This window comes from Mauremys mutica, chromosome 14, assembly GCF_020497125.1.
Source record: "Mauremys mutica isolate MM-2020 ecotype Southern chromosome 14, ASM2049712v1, whole genome shotgun sequence".
NCBI lineage: Eukaryota > Metazoa > Chordata > Testudines > Geoemydidae > Mauremys > Mauremys mutica.
In genome coordinates, this window is record NC_059085.1 from 40,887,562 (window position 1) to 40,915,111 (window position 27,550).

Here is a 27,550-nt window from a genome sequence, read left to right on the forward strand (position 1 = left end):
CACGCTGACCCTGTCAGCGAATGGCTTTTTGACAGACAGCAAAACTGAGGCACAGCTAGACAGAGATAATCCTTGTCTGCCAATAGTGGGGTGGGGCGCAGAGTGAGGGCAGCTGGCTTCAGCAGTGTTATTGAGCATGCTCAATACAAGCTAAGCGGCAAATCGGGACATAACCCCAGATCCCCCCTACACATCACCTCTGACATAGCAGGAGATCAGGTGACTGGCCTTAGGTCTCCCAGGGAGTCAGGGCAGACCCACACCTTTTAACTCCTAATCCTGGTCCCACACCTTCAAACTCAAAGCCATCGTTCCTCCCACTTATGGTCCTGCCGCCAGAGATAAAGACTGAGATGTGGATGAGGTCTTGAGGTGCAGTCAGAGTGGACTGCAAGCCTGAGCTGCATTTTTAGGTACAATTCTTACTGTAAGAATTACACTCCAGTTGCAGTTCACACTTCATATGAGGCATGTCCCTCAGCTGGGCCAGGGTGTTAGCCATTGCATTTTTCATGATGAGCCTTTGTAGACAGAGGCATGATATTTATGTACAAGGAATTAGAACTGGACTGAGCAGACAGGATCCTTGGGGCAGGGGAGGAGGTGATAACATCCCTTGGGTCTGTACTGTAGCATCAGAGGAGGAAAGGGGTTGAGAACTGGTGACGTACACCCAACAGGTCTATCCAGGAAGCACACACACCCCTTGCCCTGTGTCTGCTCTGCCCATTCCCCTGGCTGTAAAGCTGCAATCTTTTGTGGAATAGATTCTGCCTGTGCTGTGAATTAATGCCCATTAGCACTTCCTCTGTCTAACAGTTATTCCCTGAAAGGCTGGCAGATCTCTGGGAAGCCAGTTTGCAGGGTGTGAGCCTCTGGGAGCAGCTGGGAAATGTTCACAGCACAGGAGTCATGGGGGAGAAGAACAGCTGTGAAGAAGATCAGGAGAAAACAGGGAGGGATGGCAGGAGTAAAATGCAAGAAGGATGGATGGTCTGATGGGCCTGCTGGCAGCTCAGTGCCAGGGGTCTGAATTCAGATCCCCACCCTGCAACTGCTTCTCCAGGGCCAGCAGGCTCTGGAAGTATTAGGAAAGTGGCCTGCTGAGTCCTAGGTTGCTTCTGAAGTGGGCAGAGTGGCTCATGTTGCCCTGGAGAACCTCCCCCCCAGCTGAGCCAGGAACAGTGGAAGCCAGGGCCGCCCAGAGGATTCAGGGGGCCTGGGGTCTTCGGTGGCGGGTCCTGGGGTGGAAGGACCCCCCGCCACTGAATTGCTGCCGAAGACCCACCCCGGGACGCGCCGCCGAAGTGCCGGAAGGACCCCCCTGCTGCGGGTCTTCGGGGCACTTCGGCGGCAGGTCCTGGAGCGGAAGGACCTCCCGCCGCCGAAGACCCGGAGCAGTAGAAGCTCCGGGGTCCTGGGACCCGCGAGAGTTTTCCGGGGCCCCCAGAGCGAGTGAAGGACCCCGCTCCAGGGCCCCCGAAAAACTCTCGTGGGGGCCCCGGGGCAAATTGCCCCTCTTGCCCCCCCCCGGGCAGCCTTGGTGGAAGCCAGTGCTGGAGGAAGAAGCATCCAGTGTCCTCAGTCATAGACGGGTGGGTGGAATCCCAGATGAGTTCACACACTACCCTAAAGCCACTGCAGGGAGATCATCAGCAGTGCTGAGCTGAATGGGGCAAGTGCCTTGACTTCAATGGAGTTACACCAGGGATGGATCTGACCCTGTATCTATAGCATAGTCTATAATAGCATAGTCTATAATGGTAGCGTGTATGTTTCCTCTTCATGGAATCTCCCTTTCTGTCCCAGAGGCAGGGGACGCTGTAAAGAGAAGGAATAAACTACAGTTATTCATCCAAAGGGCTGAAGAGGGATATGGGCATTTGGCTGATGAGGGCCTGCTCATTTGAAGGTACCCAGGAGATGGCTGCAGGGACTGGGCATACACTAGGGGACAGAATCATGGTCCTGGCAGGTATCTGCAGGGTAGGGTGGTGTGACCAGGCTAGGGAGCTTCCTGCTTTCTCCCTCCCCGCAAAGGTACATTTGAATGAGCTGCTCCTGCAGTCAGAGGAAGCCAGATGGCTGGAGATGGAAGCCAGGCAGTCTGCAGTGGCTATTAATAATTCAGTTCCAGTTTGCACCCTCTAGTGAGAGTGCGGAGATGATAAAGCTGCCATCTCAATCAATCCTCAGTCGCTTCCAGACAGAACCTGAGAACAGAAGGGCTGCTACTGAGCATTGCCGTAGGCAGGCAAAAGCCTTCCCAATGGCTGTCTGGAGCTATCGATTCTAAGCAGGTACCTGCTGCAGTGTTTCTCCTTCGTTAGCTGGTTTCTTGGATAATCAGATACCCTTTGGAGAGGGTTACGTCATGTACACGGCCTTCGCCCTACTCCCTTCTGCTGAGGGATTCATTTACCAGCTCTGAGCAGAGACTTTTGCTTTTCATTTTTTGGTGCTTGTAGGTTGGATGCATTTAAGGTCAGATTCTGCTCTCACGTACGCTGGTGTTAATACAGAGTAACCCCACTGAAGTCAGTGGGGTAAGGACTTGTCTACATGGGACCACTGACCAGAATGTCTATTTCAGAGCAGATCCCTATGTGGAAACTTAGAGAATAAGTGTGTTCCCATGGAGAGTTATTCTGTAATAGCTATTGCACTTTAGGTTTACACTCTACCTTAATCAAGAATAGCTTCTCCATATAGACGAGCTCTAATAGTTAGATTGTCCTCTCAGTTACTTTAATGTAAATCTGGAGGAACCCACTGAAGTCAATGGAGTAGGAGTTGGGTTCTGCTCTCAGCATACACCAGTATAAATCCGGACTAACTCCAGAGAAGTGAGATATTTCCTCCCCATCTTCCTCCTTTCATTGTTTATTTTCAAGAGATAACTGCAGGAAAACTGGCTTTGGGCTTGGATCCTACAAGCTTCTCTGCACCTGTTACTTCTTCCCTCCTGGAGGCATTGCTGCTATCCCATGGCAACAAACTGTGATATCCGACAGATTATTATGACTTCAAAAGGGAAGGCGGATGTCTAGTGAAAGGGGAGTGGCTTACTGACTGAGGCATGGAATAGTGGCCTGCACATAGGACTGGAATCGGGAATCTTGTCTAAATTGTCTCAAGATTGTCAGTTTCTCAAAGAAGGGATTGTATCTTCCTTTATGTTATGGACAGCACTAAGCACACAGTCAGGGCTTAATAAATAACACTAACAACCCTGGCTTTTGCAATGAGTCGCTTCTGTAGCCTTGGATAACTCATTTCACGGGTCTGGGTCAATTTTCCTACCTGTAAAATGGTATTCCCCTACCTCACAGGGACATCAAGAGTTCATCAATATTTGAAATCACACTGACAATGAAAAGCCCTATATAAATGCCAAGTTTTAAGCAACAGGATCAGATAAGCTTGAAGGAACAAAACTATTTCCATGGACAAGCCAATAGAGAAGGACGCAAAATTCAGACCTAGGCCACGATCTGAACTTCCCCAAAGTTTGGGAGTGTTTAGTCCCTAGGAGTTAGACATGGAGCTGATCCCTGATATTCCTGCAGTTAAGGAATTCAGGAGATCTGCTTTCTATTCCCAGCCACTGGCCTCTTATGTTGTCTTGGACAAGTCACGTCCCTGTTGGTAATTCAGTTTTCCCATCTGTAAAATTTGAATAATCATAGTGACCATCTTTTGGAAAGCACTTTGACACCTAGGGGCTAAAAGCTCTGTATCAGATCTAAGTGTTATTTGTGTCTGACAGTCACTCAGGAGCTACACCATAGAAAAATCTGCATAATCAATTACCAATAATGAACCAACAGCAGGAGAATACACCACTCCCACACCCCTGCTACAAAATGGCACCTTCACTGTTACATTAGCAGAGCTCTTCTGGTTTGGAGCACAGGTTTACACAGCTAGAACCTCTTGGATATGGATTTTTCCCCACAGTTCCCACTAGTTTGCCCAGAGAGTTGATAAATGTGGTAGAGCTTCTATCCAAGCATTCCATACACAAAGGGTTTATGGCTGTTTCTACCCCTTTGTGTAGCTAGCACACTTAAAACTAGCACTGATCTTAAAATATGGAATCCAGCCATGTGCTAGGCTTACTTTTTGGTATTTCCAGGGGAAAGATATAGATATTAAAAGCCCTGGAAATGCAGCTTCTTAAATTTCCTTAAAAACATTTCTTACAGTTTGTATCTAAGTGAATATTCCTGTGTTTTTTTTAAAAAAAGAATTTAAAAAAAGCACCGAAGAGCCAGGGAATGGAGAAAGAAGATATTCTCCTCCCCTAGGAAGATAAAAATGCATTTAAAAAAAACCCATCCTGATTACATATTGACCTAATAGATTAAATGAATCCAGTGGAGCCAGCCCTGGCCCCTTAGGAAAACTTGAGACAGTTCCTCATCTTCCATGATGAAGCCACTTGTTCCTTAACTGCTTAATTGCTGGTGAATATTGCGGGTCTGAACAAGCAGGAGACTCTGGCACGCTACTGAAATGCCAGTTACACTCTAAGCCAGACAGAATGCATCGATCATATTACTTAATGTCCCAGGTACATGCTGGCAGAATGCACCTGCCATATCAGCGGATGGGCCCGCTGTACTGTAAATGCACCAGCCTCAGTTCTTGGTCGGTAACATTCACTTCTTGCATCTTTGTCTCAAACTTTAATTAAACCAGCAGCTTTTCATGGCTGGGACTGTCTTTGTACAGCACCTCACACAATGATCCTGGCTGGGCATCACACCTCTTAAATAATGGATACAGTTTTAAACTTGGGTGCTTAACTTTAAGCACCCAAAACACATGTAGGCACCTAATGAAGGTGGCTTGATTTCAGAGATGCTGGAAATTGGAATTACGGGGCTTTGGCACCTATAAAAATTCAGCCACTTTTCTTATGTACTTACATATAGAGTTAGGTGCCTAACTTTAAGCACCCAAGTTTGCATATTTTGGCCCATAACAATAAGGAATCTAGGCTTCTTCTCTGTAAACAATGAGACTGTTAAGATTCTTCTGAAAAAGTGATTCTGTTGCGAGTAATGACTCAGGTACTTTTTTTGTTTATTTAATCGTTTAATTCAACTGAGCACAGCAGCGTTGGCTGGAGCCACAAAGCCTTTGCTACAGAATCTGATACTTCAATATGCTACACAGCAGAGACCAATGAGGGAGCTCCCCAACACCGCAGGTGCTTTGCGCTTTCTTATGGGGAATTAATCTTAAATACCTGTTGCCAAGCAGGGGCTTGGTCTCAGCTTACTAAGCCCTGAACAGTGAGATCAACGCTGAATCAGAGCTAAGCAACTGGAAGATGGTGGGGGGGGAGCGAAGTATAAAGATGATGGAGTCGCTCAGGTTCTCTATGCCCCTATGTCTCAGTGACAACTGGCAAAGAGTTCACTGTTCTGTACCAGCTGTGTCTGTCTGTCTTGACAGATTCACCACACCTAACACATTGCTGTCATAGTATTTATCTATCAAGGGTGGCATGCAAGGCACCCAAATGAAAGTTTACATCATACTGGTCATCATAAGCATTGCAAGATGTATATACAGTGGGTGTGTAAGGAGTTGTGTACCCATTAAAAATCTGTTCAGCCAGCACTGACATAGAGGTTTTCTGCCAGACAAAGTGTGTTTATTCGCCAACCCTGCCTAAAGTGAATTAAGCATTATAAAGCCAACACAATGTGAAAGTCATCAGGAAAAACATGTGGACCAGTAGGGTTGCCAACTTTCTATCTGCACAAAACTGTACACCCTTTCCCTGCCCCCAGCACCCCCCCTTTCCAAGGCCCTATTCCTGCCTCGCCCCTTCTCTGAGGTTCTGCCCTCACTCCCTCCAGCCCCCACTTCCTCTGTCGCTCACTCTTCCCCACCCTCACTCACTTTCACCAGGCTGGGGAAGAGGATTGGGGTGCAGGGGAGTGCGGGCTCTGGGGTGGGGCTGGGGATGAGGGGTTTGGGATGAATGAGGGGACTCTGGGCTTGGGGCAAGGGGTTTGGAGTGCGGGAGTGGACTCAGGGCTGCAGCAGGAGGTTGAGGTGCAGGGGGGGGTGCAGGCTCCAGCTGGGGGTGTGAGCTCTCGGGTGGGGCTGGGGATGAGGGGTTTGGCGTACAGGAGGGGGCTCCAGGCCGGGTCAGAGGGATTTGGAGTGCAGGAGGCGGCTCAGGGCTGGGACAGGGGGTTGGAGTGTGGGAGAGGGTGTGGGGTGCGGACTCCAGGAAGGAGTTTGGGTGCGGATGGCGGTGCGGGGTCTGGGAGGGAGTTAGGCTGGGGCAGGGGGTTCGGGGTATGGGCTCTGGGAGGGAGTTGGTGGGGGGGGATTCTGACCTGGGGCAGGAGGTTCAGGGTGCAGGCTCTGGCAGGTGCTTACCTCAGGCAGTTCCTGGTTGGTGGTGCAACAGGGCTAAGGCAGGCTCCCTGCCTGCCCTGGCTCCGTGCTGCTCCTGGAAGCGGCCGGCATGTCCAGCGCCTAGGCGGAGGCGCAGCGAGGCGGCTTGGCACGGTGCCTAGACACTGGGGGCGGGGGCAGCACATGGAGCTTCCCTGATCACCCCTGCGCCTAGGGGCCAGGCATGCCGTCTGCATCTGGGGAGCTGCGCAGAGCCAGGGCAGACAGGGAGCCTGCCTTAGCCCCGCTGCACTGCCAGCAACTTTTAATGGGCCAGTCAGCCGTGCTGACCAGAGCCGCCAGGGACCCTTTTCGACTGGGCGTTCCAGTCGAAAACCGGATGCCTAGCAACCAGACATCGGGGACATCCTGTCTTTGGTGGACAAAGCAATGAGAAGCAAGAAGACATTTTAGCAGCCATTTACTGAGGAAACCTCTTACAGGGGGTGTGGTGTTCATGAAATAACCAGGAACATGGTTAGGACTGAAAACCAGAAAGGCCTCTAGACTTAGGATTGCGCTTTGGATGTGTAACCAGTTCTGCTTCCAGTATTCTTACTCACTGCCCATTTGAATCTCTGTCCTTTGCTAATAAACTTCTTGTTTTCATTATAAATGCATCTCACTGCTGTGGTAGTAAGCAGAGTGCGTCTCCTCAGTTGGATACAACCTGCTGGTGTAGATATCGTTCTCTTGGGAATAATAAACCTGACAGAGTCCAATAACAGGGCTGGGTAGTATAAGGGGACACTTCTGAGGAGTGTGGGGACTGGGGTGTTAACCTGGAAGGCAAAGCAGGGACTGGCAGAGCCCCGAGGAGAGTGCTTGAGTGGCTGATGGGCTGGCAACATCAAAGAGCTGACAGCCAGCTACCTGAGAAAGTCTCCCTCACACTGGAGGGTAACAAGGTGACTTCCAGTCCTAGATGCCCCGAGAAAGCACCACATCCTCATTGACATCAATGGGAATTTAGCTATTGACTCCACAGGGAGCAGGAGTGGGCTGTAGAGGCACCTAAAATCTTTGAGAATCTGGGCCTTAAGGCCTGGTCCTGCAGCTGTGGTGAACGCCAGGAATCAGCAAGGTACAGAGGATTGTGTGAAAGTCAGAGGTGGGGGTTGGGACCTTAAAGAGTCTATCCCCTCTTTACTCTTTGGCAGGTTCTATACTGATCTCAGTACATGGTGAGAGTATTTACTGCAGGAGTATTCACACAGCACTGACTCCAAATATATGTGACCAATAAAGCTCAGAGTTTTGGACCTTGTTTGCAGGCCTCAGTGCCTTTATGGAGGAGCTGTCTGATAACACCCATATGTACTTTTGCTTGGGTTTGCTTGGGCTCACCTTAGGGTTAAGGAAAAATAAAAAAGTTTGTTTGCCTGGGAGGTGCAGAATCACATGAGAAGCGTGGCCCTTTAATTCCATGTGATTTTGCAAATCAGTGTTTCACCCAATGCAAAATATTTGACCAAATGGCTTTTTCCCCTCATATCAAAAGTGTGAAAAATACATCTCACCTACTGCCAGGGCCGGCTCCAGGCACCAGCAGAGCAAGCACGTTCCTGAGGCAGCACATGCTAAGGGGCGGCATTCCGTCCATTCTTGGGGCGGCACAGTCCGGGCAGCTTTTTTTTTTTTTTTTGCGCTTCAGCAGTTTGGGCAGCAGCAGTCCGAGTGGTTTGTTTTTTTTTTGCTTGGGGCGGCAAAAATGGTAGAGCCGGCCCTGCCTCCTGCTTTTAGCAAAAGAGCCAACTCATTTGAACACAGATCCATTTTTGCTCAGATAATGTGTTACCTTTGAAAAAAATTTGGAGACAGGTCTATTTTCCATTTGGTAACAAAATGCAAAGAAACCAGAGAGCAAGTCTTTTGCATGCTTACAATTTTCCCTCCCCAAACTCTGCCTTTGCCCTTCAATTCAAACCAAGTCAAAACTGATCTAAAAACATTCAAGTCTTGCCTGGTTTAGATTTTGCTTAGTTTCCTCCTAAAACCATGAATTGCCCCAGATCTGCTATAAAATCAGCCTAGGCTTGCAGAGGCCCTAATCCTTTCACACAAAGCCAGGGCCGAGTTTTAGATATATAAACAATATCTTGAATGGCTCTTTCCCCAAAGAAAGCCCTGACTGACCTGTTGGCATTCCTGAAAACCAGACTCTTCCTTTCAAATTAGTTTATTCCATCTTCTTATAGCTTAGACAGAGCAGATAAGCTTGGCGTTACAGTCCATTCTTAGTTAGTATCCCTTCCCCCTCGTTAGCGTTGGCCAAATCGCAACAGATCTGAAAAGAGCTACCAAAATCTGTTTGGTTGGTATTTTCCCCCCTGCCAGTTCTGCCTTCCAATTTGACAAGTTGCCCAGTAATCAGGGATAAGGTTTCGGGGAGGAAGGAGATGGAGAGGGAAGAAGAATCAGAACCAGTCCCAAATTTGGCTCCCCTGTCTGCCTCAACCAAACTAGAGCTCTCACTCCACCCAATTGTGAGCGTTCAGATGCGGGATGACATGATCTCCAACCCCAGCTGCCCTTGCCAGCTCTGTCCCAGCCAACATCCATACTACAGACTAATGGCCTGATACTCTACAATTAGCTTTGATATTTGGAGCCATTACTACAGTGTATCTTATTTTTTGGCAAGTTAATATTATAGTAGCACCTTGGGGGCCCAACAGAGGTCAGGCTTGGCACTGTCTGAAAACCTACTAAGAGACAGACCCTGTCCAGAAGAACTTCGGGACTGAGCAGGAAAAAGAGGCCACAAGTAGGGATAACAAATGGAGGAGGAAAAGCAATGGTAGCCAGCCCTCATTGGAACACGTGGTCACGTAACTTAGCTATGTGCTTGATCAGCAGCTTTCTGATCAGAGTTAAAGATATGAATAAACAGGAGCTATTCATGGTTAGGAATTTCTATATTTTCATGTATCAGAGGGGTAGCCGTGTTAGTCTGGTTCTGTAGAAGCAGCAAAGAATCCTGTGGCACCTTATAGACTAACAGACGTTTTGCAGCATGAGCTTTCGTGGGTGAATACCCACTTCTTCGGATGCAATGACTTGAAGAAGTGGGTATTCACCCACGAAAGCTCATGCTGCAAAACATCTGTTAGTCTATAAGGTGCCACAGGATTCTTTGCTGCTTCTATATTTTCATCTCTGTCCATTTATATGACCTTTTCTCCCCCCCCACCCCCCTTTCTTTCTCACTCAGCTACCCCATCCCACACTTAGATCTGTCCCCAATCTTTTATTTTTAAACACAATTCCCTGCATACCTGATACCAGCAGCTCCAGCCCAACACAGAAGCTGCTGTTAGAGTTAAGCTTATACCAAAGGGAAAGATTAAACCTTATTTTTACAGTGGTTTCTAGGAGGTTACAGGGTGGCAGTACAGCTATTCCAGAGCACATTCCAAAGTCGATGCAGTCTTGTAACTCAGTGAGTCCCATTCACAAAACAGCTGAACGCGACGCTGAAACTGCCGCTTTGCTGTTCAGCTGGGGACCATGTGTTCTTTGTAATATATACAGAGCTCATCTTTTTACACACAGCTAGCCCCAGGTTACTTAAAGTTAGACTCAGCCACATGAGGCAGGAGAAGAGCAATTAAAATGTGTGTGTGTGTGTGTGTGTGTCATGTAGGAGGACCTGCTTTACAAGGAAATAAAAATCAAGCAATTAACTGGGGAATTAAGATCTAGTGCACGCAATAGGCAGCATTCATATATAAAGGAGACAGCTGTTAAATGTAGTGCCTGAGAAACTCATGCTAGCACTAACTGGATTACTTGCACTGATTTGGGTATACTTATGTATTTTATTATGCAATGTATGGATCATCATAATTCTACTTCTCGCTTCAATGCTGCCTTCCTTCCAAGCATCTTAGAGCGCATTACAAACAATTAAGCCCACCCACGCCTCTGCGCAGCGGTGTGCATTGTATCCGCTCTGCGGGAATTGGGTATATTTTATAATAGAGATCACTTAATTAATATAATTTATTTTTACTTTACCTGGGCCAAATCCCAAAAGCGGCTGAGCAACCACAGCTGCCTCAGGCCCGCCCCTGATGCCCACACTCAAGGTATGATCGATCCAAAGCTCATTGTACTCAATGGGCAAACTCCTGTTGCCTTTGGTGGGTCTTGTATCCAACCCTCATGGCCAGACATTCCCATCCTCTTCCATGAAGAGAGGGAAGCCTGAGCATGTGGATCTCTGAAGGGGGAGTGGTGTACAGAAGAGGGGAGTGCTGCCCTTCTTCCCATAGGGGGTTCTGCAGTGGTCCAGCCCTGTGGGTTGAGAGGGGTGTAAGGGGGACCAGGCTGTGCTGCATTCTCCCACCCAAATCCTCAGGGCAAAGCAGTGCAGGTTACCACAGAGGGGCCAGGTCTTCAGCCCAGGCTAAGCCCCTGGACCTGCGATTTCCCTGATAGAGGGGAATCCCGCAGTGACATAATGCTGGTGTAGCTGGTTCTATGCCACCCATTCTCCATCCCCTCTTCTATGAAGGGGGTGTTGTGGGGCATGTCAGGGGAATAGCTGGAGCACACAGTGCACTTGGGATCCTGGCTGGTGGCAGTCTTGAGCGGGCTTTCCAGCTGGCGTTAGAGCATCCCAATGTATGTCTACAGTTAGACACCTGTAGCTGGCCCGTGCCAGCTGACTCAAGCTCCTGAGACTTGAGCTAAGGGGCTGGTTAATTACAGTGTAGACATTCAGGCTCAGGCTGCAGCCCTCCCACCTTGCAGGGTCCTAGAGCCCAGGCTCCATCCTGAGTGTTTACATGGCAATTAAACGCCCACAGCCCGAGCCCAAGCCAGCTGGCATGGGCCAGTTGCAGGTTTTTAATTGCAGTGTAGATGTGCCCTCAGTGTCCACTTTGACTGGCACTGATTTGGTCTGTAGGGTCAAGGGAGCAGAAATTTACCATATTGCCACCTCTGCACCCCAACCCACGTGCACCAAGCAGAACCCCAAGTCTGCCCTCCTCCATGAGTCTTCCCTGCCATTCTGTGGGGTCCCCTTGGAGTGAATGGGAGTTCCCGAGAGCTCTGACATCAATGGGCATCATGCAGCACTGGTCCAAGACTGCATTCCCTGGCAGCAGCTAACTGCAGACACAATGTAATGTTATTTAAACCTACTGTTCTGCCTGGGTGTGTGCTTGAAAACAATATAGGTGTGATTGCGAAGAACGAATGGAAGCAAGACCAAGGCCCAAATTAGGTTCTCACAGGCGCTCGATCCCACCTTTAATTTACTGCTTTGTAAAACTACCCTCTCCTAATTTAGACAATTATGAAGGGCACAACAGCAGGACAAGAGGAGAGGCCTTTTGGGGGGGGTTTAAATCTCAAAAGATTCAGGGGACAAACAATAAAGCAGCATGTGCTCTGAAAACATCTGTAAGTAAAGTGCAACAGTTCTCTCAAGAGATGCAACAGAGCCGCAAACTGTATATTGACAATTATGTGTGGCAGGTGGGCAGACATTCTACAAACCTTAGTCCTCATCTCTAAGAAGAGTTAGAAGAGAGGCGAGTATATATAGCTATATCTATATCTATATCTATATCTCTATATCTATCTATCTATATATATATATCTATATATATCTATATAAAGAACATCAACACTCTGGACAAATATAATGGAATGAACAAGTGCCCTCCTAAACTTCCTGGCTGAATCATTTTCCTTTGGTAGCATCACATCTGCCCTACAATGTCTTTGAGGGAATGGCCATGTCTTCAGACTTGTGTGAACAGTGGCTAGCTCACAGCTGGTGCTATAGAACTAATAATGATTTAATAAATAAATATGATTAATAAATAGCAGCTAAGGTTTTAGGGCATCAGGAAAACTATTACATCTTGGACTGAAAACAAACCTCCAGTTGTCAGTGCAACTATGGGCATTATATCCCAAGGCTGGCCACGCACCATCAGCCCTCAGTGCGATATGAGAATCGGCTATGAGGCCGATCCTCAGCCAACGTGAATTGAAACAGATCCTTTGTGGAGGTGTATGAATTTGGATCAGCTGATGATCCAGCCCTATGTATGCTATAGGTCTGTTACTTATATGGTAGCTCTTTTGCGCCGGGACCAATATGTACATAGGTTATGAGTACAGTGCCTAGCACAACAGGGTCCTGATCATGGAATCGAGTCAGTACTGTAATAATAAAAGTGAAAACGATTAATTTCACTTACTATCAAAGACTGGTCCCTAGTCCTTATTTTCTCACATAATAGTGTAGTTGATATATTTATATGTCGTTCCAAAGGGATCCCAAATGTAAACTACCCGATATGCACACTGTACACTTAATCTACCACGAGTGCAGAGGACTGGGCTAGATGACCTCTTGAGTTCCCTTCCAGTCCTACAATTCTAGGAGACTCTTGAGGTACGTCTACACTGATAAAAAAAAATCCATGGCACTGAGTCTCAGAGCCCAAGTTAGCTGACTTGGGCTTGCAGGGCTCAGGCTGCGAGGCTATGAAATTGCAGTGTAGACATCCAGGCTTGGCCTGGCACCTGGGGTCTGAGACCCCTCTGAGCGGGAGAGTCTCAGAGCCCAGGCTCCAGTCTCAACATCTACACAGCAATTTTTAACCCTGCAGCCTAAGCCCAAGTCAGCTGACCTGGGCTCTGTGGCTTGGTGCTGTGGGGTTTTTATCACAATGGAGATGCGCTCTTAGTCTCAGGGGTTTGGTTTACACAAGCCTCTGTCACGTGTCGTACCTTCTCCAGGGAGAGCCTGTGTGGATACTTTTGAGGATGATGTGCTGTGTGTTTTTATTCAAGAGGCGCACCTTGCAATTGGAATGCAAAGTGGAGGTGTTTGGGGTGGTCCTCCAGAAGCTCAGTCCTCACTTCTGGACCAGGACATTATGGAGCACTGGTTCAGTACTGACACAGACAGAAAAGCACCAAATGAACCACCACCGCCACTTATATCAGACAATGGCACCTCAGCGTTTCCCCACCCAGGCAGCTACCAGAGCTCACCAGTGCCCTGACTATAAGCTAGATCTAGAATTTTTATTTGTTGTGAATTTAGCAGCTAATCTTGAGGCTTATATTTTAGCTTTTTAAATTTAAATTTCACAGTTGCAGGAAATTATGGGGTGGTCAGACAATATTTAGTGGCAGTAGATATTGCAATTCAAACAGTTAAAGCCTTATAATGATTAAAACACTACTTGTCAACATCACATGTCAAAATAGACAAAGTAAATATTGAGTCTGATTTAAGGATAAGTTCTCAAGTAGCATTTTTCTTAATTTTCCTGTCACTATCTATTAGTATAGACGGAAATGTTTTTTCTGTTTGTGTGTGTACAGCAAAATCACTGTTTAGCAACATTTACTGAGAAAAAGCTAATCCTTCCAAGCCTAGCGATAGGCACGTATGAAATCCCAAAGGGACCCATCCAAATAGGGGGTGATTATACATTTTGCATGTTTTTGAACTCTGAATTTCTCCAGTGGGCTGAACTGGATTCATGCTGAGTTCTAGTTTTCTAGCAGGTGGCTGGGCACGGCCTGGAGACAGCTTCCTTTCTAAAGCCTGGCACCAGCGAAGAAGAAAGCCTGCTCATTGTGCCCTGCAGTTTCTGGAGCGAGACCTCGGCTGGCAGGGCCCTGCTGAATTGGGCTGTGTGTGGAGTTAAAAATGGCAATATTGCCAATGTTGAGCTCTGAGACAGACAGGAGCCCAGCATCTGCTGAGCTCTGCACTCTGAGCTCCTCTGGCGCAATTCCTTTGGAAGGGAAAGCAGAACGTTGGTGATCTTTGCACACATTCTGTCTGTGTCATCTTTACTCAGTTGATTGCATTGTTTTTGCCTCCTTGCACCCTGAGGTCAAACTAGCTGATGAAGTCAAACTGTCCGCTGTCTGTTTCATGCACCATCACTAACAGTCACCAAAATCAGACTCATACTTTGGGTGTCTTGCTTGCTCTCTGGAGAATGTTATAGGAGGCAGAGTGTAAAGTGCTGCACTAGTCAAAGCAAGTGTTTTAATCATTCTTCCAAAGGCCAAGAATGTTTGTTTTCTTCTACAGCACTTTTAAAAAGGAGTTTATATATTTGAGAAACTGTATGGGAACTGGCCATATGCATATTATCAGAACTACTGCGACTGCAGCGCCTTAAATTGGAGAGGGTTCAGAGAAGAGAGACAAGAATGCCCTGAGGACTGGAGTACATACCTTATACTGATAGATCCAAGGCGCTCAATCTACTTAGTTTAAACAAAGAGAAGGTTAATGGGTGCCTTGATCACAATCTATAAGCACCTACACAGGGTACAAAATTGTGACAATGGGCTCTTCCATATAGCAGACAAAAGGTCCAAGAAGATCCAGTGGGTGGAAGTTGAAGCTATACAAATTCAGACTGGAAATAACCGCAAGTTTGTTCCAATGGCTAATTACCCTCACTGTTTACCAAGGGTTATGGTGGATTCTCCATTACAGAGAGTTTTAAAATCAAGACTGGATTTTCTTTTTTTTTTTAAACAAACAATCTATGCACTAGTTCAAACAGGAATTAGCTCAGGGAAGTCCTATGCCTGTCAGACCAGACAACGGTGGTCCCTTCTTGCCTTTTAATTTATGAATCTGTGGAAAATAGCCCTTAAGGAACTGGCCACAGTGATCCCATCCATGCATCAGGAGTTTTTTTTGGGGGGGGGGAGTGGGGGGGGCTATAGTGTGTATAGAAGACTAAGCCCCTGGTATCGGGCTGGTCTTGATAATAATCGGGACATCTGGTATCCCTATATCAGTGTCATATCCACTACTCTCACACTGCCACCTTAAATAACTCTTTAGGAACTAGTCATATCAATTCCATCAGCTGCTACAGCGGAGCCAATTTATATAAACCCGGCACTTGTGAAAGAAACAGAACGTGTCAACAAGTGACAGGTCATTACTGCTTCCTGCAGTTATGCATTGTGCTAATATGATTACACAGTACCCTGTTGTTACAGAATGACTGCAGATGTAGGTGCATAGAATCATAGAATAGCAGGGTGGGAAGGGACCTCAGGAGGTCATCTAGTCCAACCCTCTGCTCAAAGCAGGACCAATCCCCAGCTAAATCATAATAATGGTACTTTCTAACTTGGACTCAAATAACTGACCACACACAAAAAAAACCTACATTTGTTTTGGGTACACTTAGTACTTCTTTTTTAAACTATATTATGTATAATGTATCCTATTGCCATTCTTATTTTCCACGTATAGGAGTTTCTCAGAGCACTACACTCAGTTCTGGGCACTTGCAGTGACAAATAGATTTGGAAAACTTAGAGGGAATTGAGAGATCAGCAACAAAAATGATTAAAGGAGCTGGAGGGACTGATTGGGGTGTGGGGAAGAGTCAGTCTATTGCTAGTGCTCCCTTTACCCTAGTGTCTAGGCACTAACATTTTTTAAGGGTATATCTATAGCTTGGCTGGGGGGTGTAGGATAATTGTTTACCATTAGTCAAAGGACGCATACATCAAGGACAAGGAGGGATTGCAGAAGGAGAAGCAACTCCGAGCAATAGGATGAAATTAAGAAAAATGTAGGCTACTGAGAACACTGCATGAACAATTAGTCAGTAGAAAAGTCCCTCAAGGAAAGGGGCGTTATGTCCAGGACTTGGGACTCTAAAAACATGGATTGATAACGACTTATAAAAAGGTACAGGAGATAGGACTGGTTGAAAACTCACTGTCAACTGTCTTTCAGTGGAGATTTGTGTTTGATGAAATACGTCATTTTGTGAAACTCCCACGAAGCACCATGGTGGAATTTCCAATTGAAACTTTGGCTTTTCCACTACAAGTTTTCAGCTGATAACCTTTTGCTCAAAAGTCAAAGTTTTCCACAGAAAGCACCCATTTTCTAACTAGTGACTGCAGGGGATAATTCTGCACCAGCTGAGGTGACCCACGAGTTCCGATTCGGAGATTAAGGCGTTTTGGTTGGGTTACTACTCAGAATGCTCATTAGCCAGTTGATTGTCTGTTTCTCAGCCCTTCTGTTTCAGGAGTGGCAAGCACTGAATGGCTCCTGGAGAGGCTGAGCGTGCCCATCTTTTCCGGGCAAGCTGAAGGCCCTTGCCATAGCCTGGAGTTCCTCAGTACTTCAAAGGACCGAGTTCTTAGGGCACATTTAATACCCACGATTTTCAACTAGACTAATTCCTTTGCTGCGAACAAGTGCCACAGCAAAACCCTAACAAAGGGTTACAGTAGGGGCTGTCTAATGGGGAGAGGTTCCCATTGAAGTGTGGCTTTTGTAGCTCCAAACGGGGCTGATCCGTTTGCCATGTGAGGTCCCTCTTGCAGAAACAGGTTCAAGAACAGTGGACACCAGCAGGGCTGATGCCTAGACCAGAAGAAAAGCTCTGTGTTTAGCTAGGTAACTAGTCGAGGTGAGGGTGTGAGGAGAGGGGGGCTCTGAGCTAGGACGGCAGTGATCATTGCTACTGCTGCAGCTCTTCGAATGACGCCTCTTTCCCACTTGAATAACTGAGATACCTAATTAGTCTTTGTCTCTCATTCGCTTGCAGGACTTCCCACTCCAGGGCTAAAGCAGATGCGGCTGTGACAGCAGCGCAGAAAGCTCAGGAGGAAGCTCGGATTGCCAGGATCACTGCCAAAGAGTTTTCGCCTTCCTTCCAACACAGGGAAAACGGTCAGTCTGTGCTGCCAAACCGGCCGGTCTCCCAGGATGACTTCATTGTGTGTGCGTGCGCATGTGTCGAATGGTACAATGCATAGGGGCATAGTGGGGCTTTTCGGAGGCAGGGTGGCCTGGAGCTACAGGGGGGGAAAGAGAAAGCTTGCCCCCACCCCAATAATCTTCAAGGGCCCCCAAACTAGTCAAAATATATACAAACTTAGTCAGCATTAAGTAGTAGAAGTGACATTGACAAAATACTGACACAGTAACCAAATTTCACTTTTTAAAACTCTCATGTAAGGTTCATGGAAAAGCAAAGCCAAGCCCAAAATAAAAGTAAAGCCAGGCAGGGCTGTATTAGGCCACAAACGTTCCTGAGGCAGATCATTCCCTTCAAGTGTGTGCGCATGTGCACCAGGGAGTAGAAGGGGACAGGTATAAGTGGGGGTAGTTGGGAAGATCTAAGACTAAACTGCATTAATTAACATATGTGAATGGTATTATTCAAAAATTTTAGCAGACTGCACTCTCATTAGAAGGCTGCTACCACCAGTTTTTCTCAAGCTCTTCAATCGGAGGTTACTCATCCATTCTAATCACTTCAGTGTCTGATGTTGGTGACTCATTACGTTGGTGCTAGTCTCCCTGAGTCAGTGCCCCAGTGTGGCATTAAGAGGTTGTGCCATCTTTAGGACAACATGTTCCATTCACTTGTTGTAGTCATCAAAGATCAATGGTTCGTTTCATAAGCATTGGTACGGCTAATTGTTGTATCCTGGCCAAATTCAAATTTGGGTACATATGTTTTCCTAAGTGTTCCTATGTTCTCACATTGTTTCAGTTGGATGTGAGACTCATCTTCACTTCCCACAAGGTATTGTTGCTGCAAGCTGTAAAACAGCTTATCTGTGCCACCCAAGAGGTGGCTGCATTTCACTGGTACTTGACACAATTCTCATCTAGAGAAAGAAAGCTGAATTCATCCCTCGTGTGATTCCACTGACTCCGTAGAGTTACACCGAGAGTGTCTTTTGCCCACACTAGGTAAAATTTGTGACTCCTTCGGCATGCTTAAGCATGAGCTACACCATACAAATGTAAGATATTATCCTTGTCATTATACTAGTAACAATCAACAGCCACAGTCCGTTTCTGCAGGGAAACCGCCCGGATGAGCCCTCCTTGAGATCACGTGTTTGGCTACCTTAGATGGCCCCAGAAAGCCCTGCCCATTGTTATTATGCATCAGTCTATTAGATGGACATTACATAAAACATTTCAAAGATTAGTGTATAGTGGAAATCCTTGCATGGCAGGAAGATGGACTAGAGATGACCCCAGAGGACTTTTCCAGCTGAGGATGGAAATACATTCACAGGCATGATGCTTGCTGGTTGAAGGCAGGGTGACAATGGAAATGTTACATAACCCAAGGGTTATATAGACATACCCATTAAGGTGCCCAGATCTGAGATTTCTCCACTGCTTTGGGGCTAAGCATTAGCTTAATGCACTCCTTATGGAAAATTCTATAGAAATTAAGGCCTCTAGAGTAATTTCTATAGAACCCCAATTGAATTTAAAGGGGCACCATCAACTTAAATCACAGTGCTGCCTGAAAATGTTCCCACCTGCTCTTGTTACTGCTAACCTCTCAAATAACTAACCAAAAGAAATGAGAGAGAGAAAATATTTTCTGTATTTTTAATGTGGTCACGCTGTGCATTTGTACATAGGCTGTTTCTTTAGTCACTCTGTCAGTTCCCCCTGTTATTTCACACAGCAACAAGGGAGACAGAGACATTTTTAAAAGCAGGCAAATGGGGTTGTAAGCCCACAAAAGTTGTCAGGGGTCTTGGATAGTGATTTTTACTACTTTTTAAAATAGATAAATTTCAGGTTGGCTGTGTCCCTTTTATAGAGATAATAACCATAGCCAACCCATGTAGAATCATAGAATATAAGGGTTGGCAGGGACCTCAGGAGGGCATCTAGTCCAACCCCCTGCTCAAAGCAGGACCAATCCCCAGACAGATTTTTGTCCCAGATCCCTAAATGGCTCCCTCAAGGATTGAACTCACAACTCTAGGTTTAGTAGGCCAATGCTCAAACCACTGAGCTATCCCTTCTCCCCCAAGCAGCTCCAGAGTCCCTTTTCCCCCATGGCCTGAGGTGGCCCTGCAGCATCCCTGCCTCAGTTTCCCCACAATGACTTGGCTGTCCAACTAAGACATTAACAAAAATCCACCCCTTCCAGGGTATCCAATTCCAAAAACAAAACACAAACTCTTTGCCCCAGTCTCCTGCAAGGCCCAGCTCCTCTTCCACAGGGGGCTGTTTTCCCTTCTCTAATCCAAGCACTCCTCTGAGCACACTTTGGACTCAGTTTACATCCTAGCATGAGCTTTTGTGAGCTACAGCTCACTTCTTCGGATGTGAACCTTCGTGAGCTGTAGCTCACGAAAGCTCATGCTAAAATAAATTTGTTAGTCTTTAAGGTGCCACAAGTACTCCTGTTCTTTTTGCGGATACAGACTAACACGGCTGCTACTCTGAAACCAGTTTACATCCTGTCCTTTTCATCCTCCCCTCAGCCCCTTGGGTTTGCTCTCTTACAAGCAACCCTTCCCAGGTTTTCCTGCCTGGAGTCCTCCACACACCTCTCTCTGCCTAGCTTGTGCTTGCCTCTGACCCTCTCACCACCATCTGCTCCTCTCTTTAGCCAGCTCACCACTGCTGGGCTTCCTCTTAAGTCTCACCCTGCCCAGGTGTAGCAGGGCAGGGCTAACTGCACAGGGCTGACTGACGTTAAAGGGGTGGGCCATCTGTTAGACAGGGATATAGTTCTCTACTAAATTCGAATGGAGGATTTAAAAGCCCTATCGTCCGTTTCAGAGTTCCCCATAAGGCAGCGGTTCTCAAACTAGGGCGGCCGCTTGTGTAGGATAAGCCCCCTGGCGGGCTGGGCCGGTTTGTTTACCTGCCGGGTCCGCAGGTTCAGCCGATTGCGGCTCCCACTGGCTGCAGTTCGCCGCTCCAGGCCAATGGGGGCTGCGGGAAGCAGCGCAGGACAAGGGATTTGCTGGCCGTCGCTTCCTACTCTGGGGGAGGGGAGGGAATCCATGGTTGGAGAGCTGCAGACTGTTTCCAGAATGGCCCAGTTCTGAGAACCTAACCCTAGAGGTGTAAGAATTTTTTCCCCTCCAAGTGTTGACTGGCTTCTCTGAGACTCTACTCCTGTTCTCCTCGCTGTCACTGCTTTTCAAGTTCAGAGGCTTTCTTTTCCTGCTGTCAAGAAACCACCCCTCCTCCTGGCCCTCCCCCCCACCATGGTTTATCTGTCAGATTTACTGAGCCGTGTGTTTGGCTCAGGCACATTTGTAGTTTGCAGGATGGGGCTGGCATTCGGCATCTGCTCCGCACTTAAGTACAGCAGGCATTGTATCATTCACTCCCCACTGTGGTTCCTTTGTTCCTACTGCGTGTGTGCGCATCTGTCTGTCTTTGCCCTGAAACATTCCTGATCATTTTCCTCTCTGTCTTTTCAGGAACCTCCCCAACCACCCTAGGTTTACAAGCTGTCAAGCCAGTATCCTTGACATCTGTACCCCTCTCCCTGTATCCATCCTGTACATTCCATGCACTTCCAAATGGCGAGGAGCATGAAATAACCCTCTGGACCTTAATTATGGATGCCAAGCTGCATGTCTGTAATGAGCTCATATGAAGGCCCCTGAATGTGGGAGGTGGGGTTTGAAATGTGGATCTAGATCTGAACTGTCCTAAAAATCAGAATGTGTTTAGTTTTAGTCCATTAGTAAGATGGGTTCTGGATCTTGTGTTCCCTTTCTATCCATCAGAAGAGTGAGATTCTGGATCATTCTTCCAACAGGAGGAGTGGGGGCAAACCACCAAACTAGTTTTAAGATGGAGCTTGACATATTCATGAGTGCGATTAAATAAGAGGGTTGCCTAGGATAGCAGTGCCTTGATTGGAGGACCTAAGAGGTCCCTTCCAGTCCTATGTGCTGGAGTTATGGGCCAGACCCACCCTGACACACACGCACTCATTCCTGCACCCTGAATATTTACCGTGGTGTATTTCTCTTTGCTAGCCAGAGAGGGGCTCGCATTGTGGGCAGAACCTCTTATAACGTAAACAAGAAAACTCAGTAAAGGGACCATGTCTGTTTTGCAAGCAAATGCGGATCTGACTGAAATACCCCTCCAGGTTATCACTTCCTTTCAGAGCTGCAATTCGGATATCAGAGACCTGAGCTTTTTAACAGGTCTTCCCACTCCCAGGGGCTTTTTCAACCCTGAGATATTCAGTATCTACATCTCCTATTGCCACGAGACGGTTCCTTTTTAACATTGCCTCTTGAAAAAAATACTTTTTAGGTAATACATTTTTTAATTCGTTTCTCGGCAGGGGTCTGCTGTTTGGTGTGTGTGTGTGTGTGTGTGTGTGTGTGTGTGTGTGTGTGTGTGTGTGTGTGTGTGTGTGTGTCCACTTAGAACACATGAAAAAAAAAAAACCACCCCAACCAAGACGTGGCATGAAACCTGGAAGTGCCTGCTGAACAATTCTTGCAGATAAAAGCCAGGAGTGTGTACCTCAGTCCGGCTATTTGTCCTACCTGCAGCTCTGTAACCTCCAGGTGTGAACTTGTCAGCATTCACGAGCTGAGTGGAGTCAGGCGTTGGATGGGAGGCCTCAAGAGAAAGCCAGGTGCTGCAGGAGCAGGAGGCGATGTTGGTAGGGTTCCTTGGCCCTGTAATATTGGAAAAATAGTAAAATGGAAGGTCCCTTACAGGAGTGCTCATTAAAGAGCCCACTGCCCTTTTCAAAAGAGCAGGCAGGCAGTGCCCTGGCCTACTTCTAACTTACATCACATTCTACCTCCAGAAAAGTCCCCCTGCACTTCCAGAGGGACCTGGCATTCTACTCCACTTCCTGTCCTCAGCTGTTTGTGTAATGTGTCATGTAACAAAGCCACTGTGAAACAGTTGCCACATTCTACCTCAGAGGTGGATGCATTCCAGTGGTGCAGTGATCCTTCTATTTACCAAGGGCTTTGGGATCCTTTAGGGTGAAAAGTTCTACAGAAACAGGTGATATTATTTGTTATTGTCTGATCTGAACTTTTAAAATACAAAACAAAATATATCTGTAAAAGGCTTCCCTCCCCTTTCTACAGCTAGCCTGATTTCCTCTTCCTACATTTCCCCTCTTCTTTCCCTTAAAAGTCCAAAATCACTGTCACTTAACCCAACACTAGAGCCCTGCCTTGCTTTTTTCAGGCACCCATAGGAATGTGAGGTCACAGCGTCGTGCTGTGATGTAGGAACAGCTGTGAGGGCAGAATGAAGCAGCTGGCTTGGGGGAGAGGGGAAATTGCAGCAAAGGTCCCTAGCAGGTGAGTGGATGGGAGACTGGCAGGCTGCAGTTGTCTCATGGGGGTGCTATATAGGGCTGGGGAGGAGAGCTGGCATGGAATAAGACCGTTTCTATGGGAAAGCAGATTGTGGCAATTGTTAGCTGGGTAGGTTGGGTTTAGCGAGGGGGTAGGGAATTTGTATTGTGGCAGCATCAAATGAACCAATCAGGACCTTGAGTGAAGGGTTCTGCACAGGCACATAGGAGAATGGGGGCCCTGCCCCGAAGAGCTTACAGTCCACCGTGGGACGAGATGTGACAAGTGACCGTGACAAACAGGAGAAGGGACGGAGGAAAGGGAGATAAGGGTGATGATGAAAATGTCATACAGGTCCATCGGTAGCTGCAGACGCCACAGGAGCGGTGGCTCTGGGAAGTGATTTGAAGGACAGAGCAGCTGGGGGAGGATAGTCAGCATTTCAGCAGTGGTGGGAAAGAAGGTGCCAAGAGGCTTGTGGGTGAAGCAGATGAGGGGGTCGGGGAGGCTGGGCAGGGGCAACTCAATGAGCCACAAGAGGAGATAAACAGAGAGGGGTCCAGGGCGAGGGCAAGAAACCTGAGCTAGATACGGTGGGAAGAGGAGGAGCCAGTGGAGGGATTCAGGGCAGGGGGGAGACAGTGACATGCTGGGAGATGATCTCAACAGCTGGGTTTTGAATGAACTGGAGGAGGCTATGGGGGTGCCAGAGCCAAGGACGAGGCAATAGCCAATACAGGGGATGATCTGGACATGGATGAAGGGTTTGGTTTAGGTTTAGGTGACAGAGAGCACACAACTGGGGCTGGGGGAAGCCCTAGAATTTGGGATTAAGATGCACCTGGGGGGGCAAGTTCCCCCCCTTGACAGCCACCCAAGGTTAGCCTCTCACCAGATCTATTGATGTAAAGAGACATGGAAGTGAAGGGGATATTCCCAGGCTGTGAAACCTCCAGAGACAAGGCTGTGAAATGGCACCAACTGCTCACTTCTGCCTCCAGGCATTGGCGCGGGAACCGGGTCCCTCGCTCGCCCCTCCCTCTCCCTGAAAGCCCAGCTGCTGCGCACTGCATTGCAGGTGCAGCAGGACACCTGGCCACCTCTCAGGACTGTGAAGTCCCAGCATGTGACTTGATCTAACGCAACTTAACTGCAGTGTCCTCCAGTCAGACACCGGCGCTTGACAGACGGGCACGCAGCCTGCTACAGCAGCCTAGAACATGCCGTGGCGCTTCCTTGAGACAGGAGGCCGCAGGCTCCTGTCTAGTTAAAGCTCTGTAAAGTATCACAGAATGTTAAACAAATACATCCCTGCAGCCTGCACAGGAGGGGTGCCCTGTCTCCACCCAACAGCATGCGCCCCCACCCCGGCTGTTTGGTGGTCTCTTCCATCGCCCCATGGCTCTCTCTGCTGTTACTGGAAGTTGTGAGGGACCTGGCTGGTGCTAAGACCCAGACTACACAGGGCTTTATTATACCTCCCTGATCTAGGCCAGCTATGGCTGAGCTAGTGAACTAGAGGTGAAATGCCCTTTATTATTCTTGTAGGCCAGCATTCAGTCCCCACGGTGGAATTCCTTTCAGTGTAGCTAGCATCCCTCAGGATACTTGATCAGCAACCATTAGGAACTGCGGAGGACATCATTTTATTAAAAACTGAAAGCAATGCTGGTCAAAGGTGCCAGGCAGACAGCCTTGTATGTATGTCTCATCACAATGGTACCTATACACCTCCTAGATTTATCCTCCCAGCCCCATTCCATTGAAATCAGGAGCCTAAATACCTTGGAGGATCTGGGCCTAAGTGACTTGCCCAAGGTCACATAGGAAGTATGTGGCAGAGCCAGGAAATGAACCTGGGGATTCCAAGTCTCAGTCTGATCCCACTGTATTCCTAGAACAGGTACAGCCCAGGCAATGGCAGTACAAGGTTATGCCACATTGCCCCCTTGCCAACCTCCCTTCATCAAGGCCTGGCCTCTCCAGGACCCATAACCGCTCTGCTGAAACTGCAACAACCAAAGGGTTCAGCGTCACCTGACAGGAGGTGGCCATAGCACATTTCAGTGCTTTGCTCATTGGCTTTAGATATCAATGCCAGCCAAGGATGCTTCAAATCCGCTAGCATGTTGAAATCCAGACATGAATGTTGTGTGTTCTCTTCTGCAATTTCACAGTGGTTCTTCCAGGAATACCACATGCTCCACTGCTAATTTTAGCTTATAATAATTGTTGAACATTCTTGGATGCTGCAAGCAGGCAAGATTGTACCACGCTGCTGTCAGGTTTCTTTTAAAGGCAACACCCGTATTTCAGCGAAGAACTGAATGCCTTTACCCCGGGTGGTGGGTTAATATTGACACAAAGTGCATCCGTCTGGCATGCTGGATATTACATAAGGGCTAAAGATGAGAATATCATACTAAGAAATGAGACCTGTCTTAAACCACTAATCAAGGTACTGAGAAAGAGCAGTGGCTTAACTGAGCTAATAAAAGGGCAGCAGAATTATATTCAATACAGTAAAATGTATATTAAGGACGTCCCCTAAGATGGGAGGTTACTTAATAAGCGTCTCTTGCATAGTTTTTCCATGGGTGGACAATCCTTTAAGGCCATCACTCAACCTGGCAAAGCCTTTCTCACAGGAATAATTCCAGTGGAGTCAATAGGACTACCCACAGAATAAAAATGTGCAGGGCCAGGTTCCAGATTTGTAGGTGCCATAGCACATTTGGGTTTTCTCATGTTCATAGCTGAGCGTGAAGCAGACAGTGAAGGTTTGGGTTGAAGCTAATGCAGAAGAGTGGATATGCAGATTTAAATAACCCATGCTGTTAGCAATGCTTTGCTCTAGCAAGAGATCTGCTCAGGGCCGCCCAGAGGATTCCGGGGGCCCGGGGTCTTCAGCGGCGGGGGGCCCTTCCGTTCCTGGACCCGCCGCCGAAGTGCCCCGAAGACCCGCGGCGGGGACCCCCCCGCCGCCGAATTACCGCCGAAGTGGGACCCGCTGCCGAAGTTCGGCGGAGGGGGGCCCCGCCGCGGGTCTTCGGGGCACTTCGGCGGCGGGTCCCGGAACGGAAGGGCCCCCCGCCGCCGAATTACCGCCGAAGACCGGGCTGCACTTCGGCGGCGGGTCCAGCTCCGTCTTCGGCGGTAATTCGCCAGCGGGGGGTCCTTCCGCCCCGGAGCGGAAGGACCCCCCGCCGGCGAAGACCGGGAGCGGCAGAAGCTCCTGCGCCCGGCCGCACAAGAGTTTGCCGGGCACCCCGGAGCGAGTGAGGGACCCCGCTCCAGGGGCCCCGAAAAACTCTGGTGGGGGCCCCCGTGGGGCTCGGGGCCTGGGGCAAATTGCCCCTCTTGCCCCCCCCTCTGGGCGGCCCTGGATCTGCTGGGGTAATAGGGTTTTGCTCCATTGAAATAGTTCGGAAGGAGTCAGCAGGAAGAGATTGCTGAGTCAATATGCTGTGTAACAGAGTAAGATGGGGCACAAAGACCTCTCTGGCTCCAGCTTTATTGCGTACATCATCTAGTAAAGCATTACAGCTCTGGGGGCGTGTAACAAGGTCCACACCTGCCTCTCGCAAGCACCCCCTTCTCTGGCCGATAGTGCCTGCAATCACAGTTCTTTCGAGCGAGAACCGAACCTCTGGCTGAGCTGCATTCACTGGGGTTCAGTCTCGGGTTTTTTCCCCAGCCCTGGTATGGGGCCATAACTCTAAGACTTCCTCCCAGAGGCCCTGCCTCGTTCTGTAATCCAGTCGGGGCCCATCTTGGTACCCACAGCTGGTGTCCTTTCAGCAGCCCTCCCTGGGCTCAGTCTGCAACCAGAGCAGCTGGGCCCACCTCAGTGCCCTCAGCTGATCCGGCCAGGTTCTGGGCTCAGTCCCCCAGGCTCAGCCTGCCCGCACTGACCTGTCCACGGGCCTGCTGCTCATTCAGTCAGCCAACAATGCACCTGGTCCTCCCTCTTCAAGCTCCAGGCAGGAACTACACTGTCTCGCTGCCTGCTTGACTTTTACATGGCCTTCCGGCCTCTGATTGGTTGCTCTAGTAGCCCTCTGATTGGTTGCTTCTCTGCAGCCACTCTAGTCTGCCTGGAGGACTTCTCTGCTACTCTGTTCTGGGACTGGGTGGCATAGGACTGTGAGGGCTCCAGCAAAGGGCCTCCACACCTAGTCGACCCCATCACAGGGCGAAAGTCACAATTTACCCCAATGCAGCAGGTATGGATTTCCCAAATGGACCTCCAACTTTACATGGAAGTTTCAAGGCTACCTAAACCTCCCACAAGAGGCGGCAATAACCAGGCAACTTGGATGTGCAATATGGAGAACACTGTTTAGACTTGGCCAGATAACCCCCAAACCTAAACTTAATCTGGACACTTTGGGACGGGGGAGAGGTGGAGGAGGGGAGTGGGCCCAGTGACTTGGCAGACTGAGGTGGGTACAAGCTCAAGGTCTAAGAAGGCCCAAGATTACATCTTTCTGCCACACTGATTGCCTGTCCTTGAAAGATCAAAGAAGCAGTAAGGCTCTCAAAGGAAACTTACTTGGGACAAATATATAAAAAGTGCTTAGCACTCAGCGGCTCTCCTTGAGAACAATGGGGAATTCCCATCCCCCACTCCTTCCTCCCTTGAGAACAATGGGGAATTCCCATTCCCAACTCCCCCCCACTTCAGAACAATGAGGAATTCCTGCCTCCTCCTTGCCCCCCTTTGAGAACATTGGGGAATTCCCACCCTTGACTCTCCTGGAGAACACTGGGGAATTCCCATCCCCCACTCCTCCACTGAGCACCAAGGGAGCTGCTGGATTCTGGGTTCTTCTGAAAATCTTGCCCCTTGTTTTAAGCTTTCGCTAGAAAAGGATGTTCAAGAAGCACCTGCTGGGGGAGGGGGCTTTAGAGTTTAGTCAGGAAGAACAAAGAAAGTTAGGGTAAAAGCTCACTCCACACACCCAGACTGACCTCTGTCGCTGAAGTGGAGGAATCC

General features: G+C 48.3%; 1 protein-coding gene and 1 long non-coding RNA gene across 2 annotated transcripts in view; one reads left to right on the forward strand and one right to left on the reverse strand.

Moving 5' to 3' along the window:
* The window catches only part of JPH3 (junctophilin 3), a 122,230-nt gene that overhangs the window by 75,161 nt on the left and 19,519 nt on the right, over window positions 1-27,550 (forward strand). The window contains exon 3 of the mRNA XM_044987824.1: window positions 17,022-17,146. Coding sequence (XP_044843759.1) covers window positions 17,022-17,146 — 125 coding nt within the window. The remainder of the gene's footprint in view (window positions 1-17,021; window positions 17,147-27,550) is intronic.
* Window positions 1,689-26,526, reverse strand: LOC123349619. Its single transcript, XR_006573601.1, has 3 exons — window positions 26,467-26,526; window positions 21,775-21,909; window positions 1,689-1,821 (listed from the first exon to the last, which is right to left on the reverse strand). It is a non-coding gene; the product is annotated as an uncharacterized LOC123349619 (long non-coding RNA).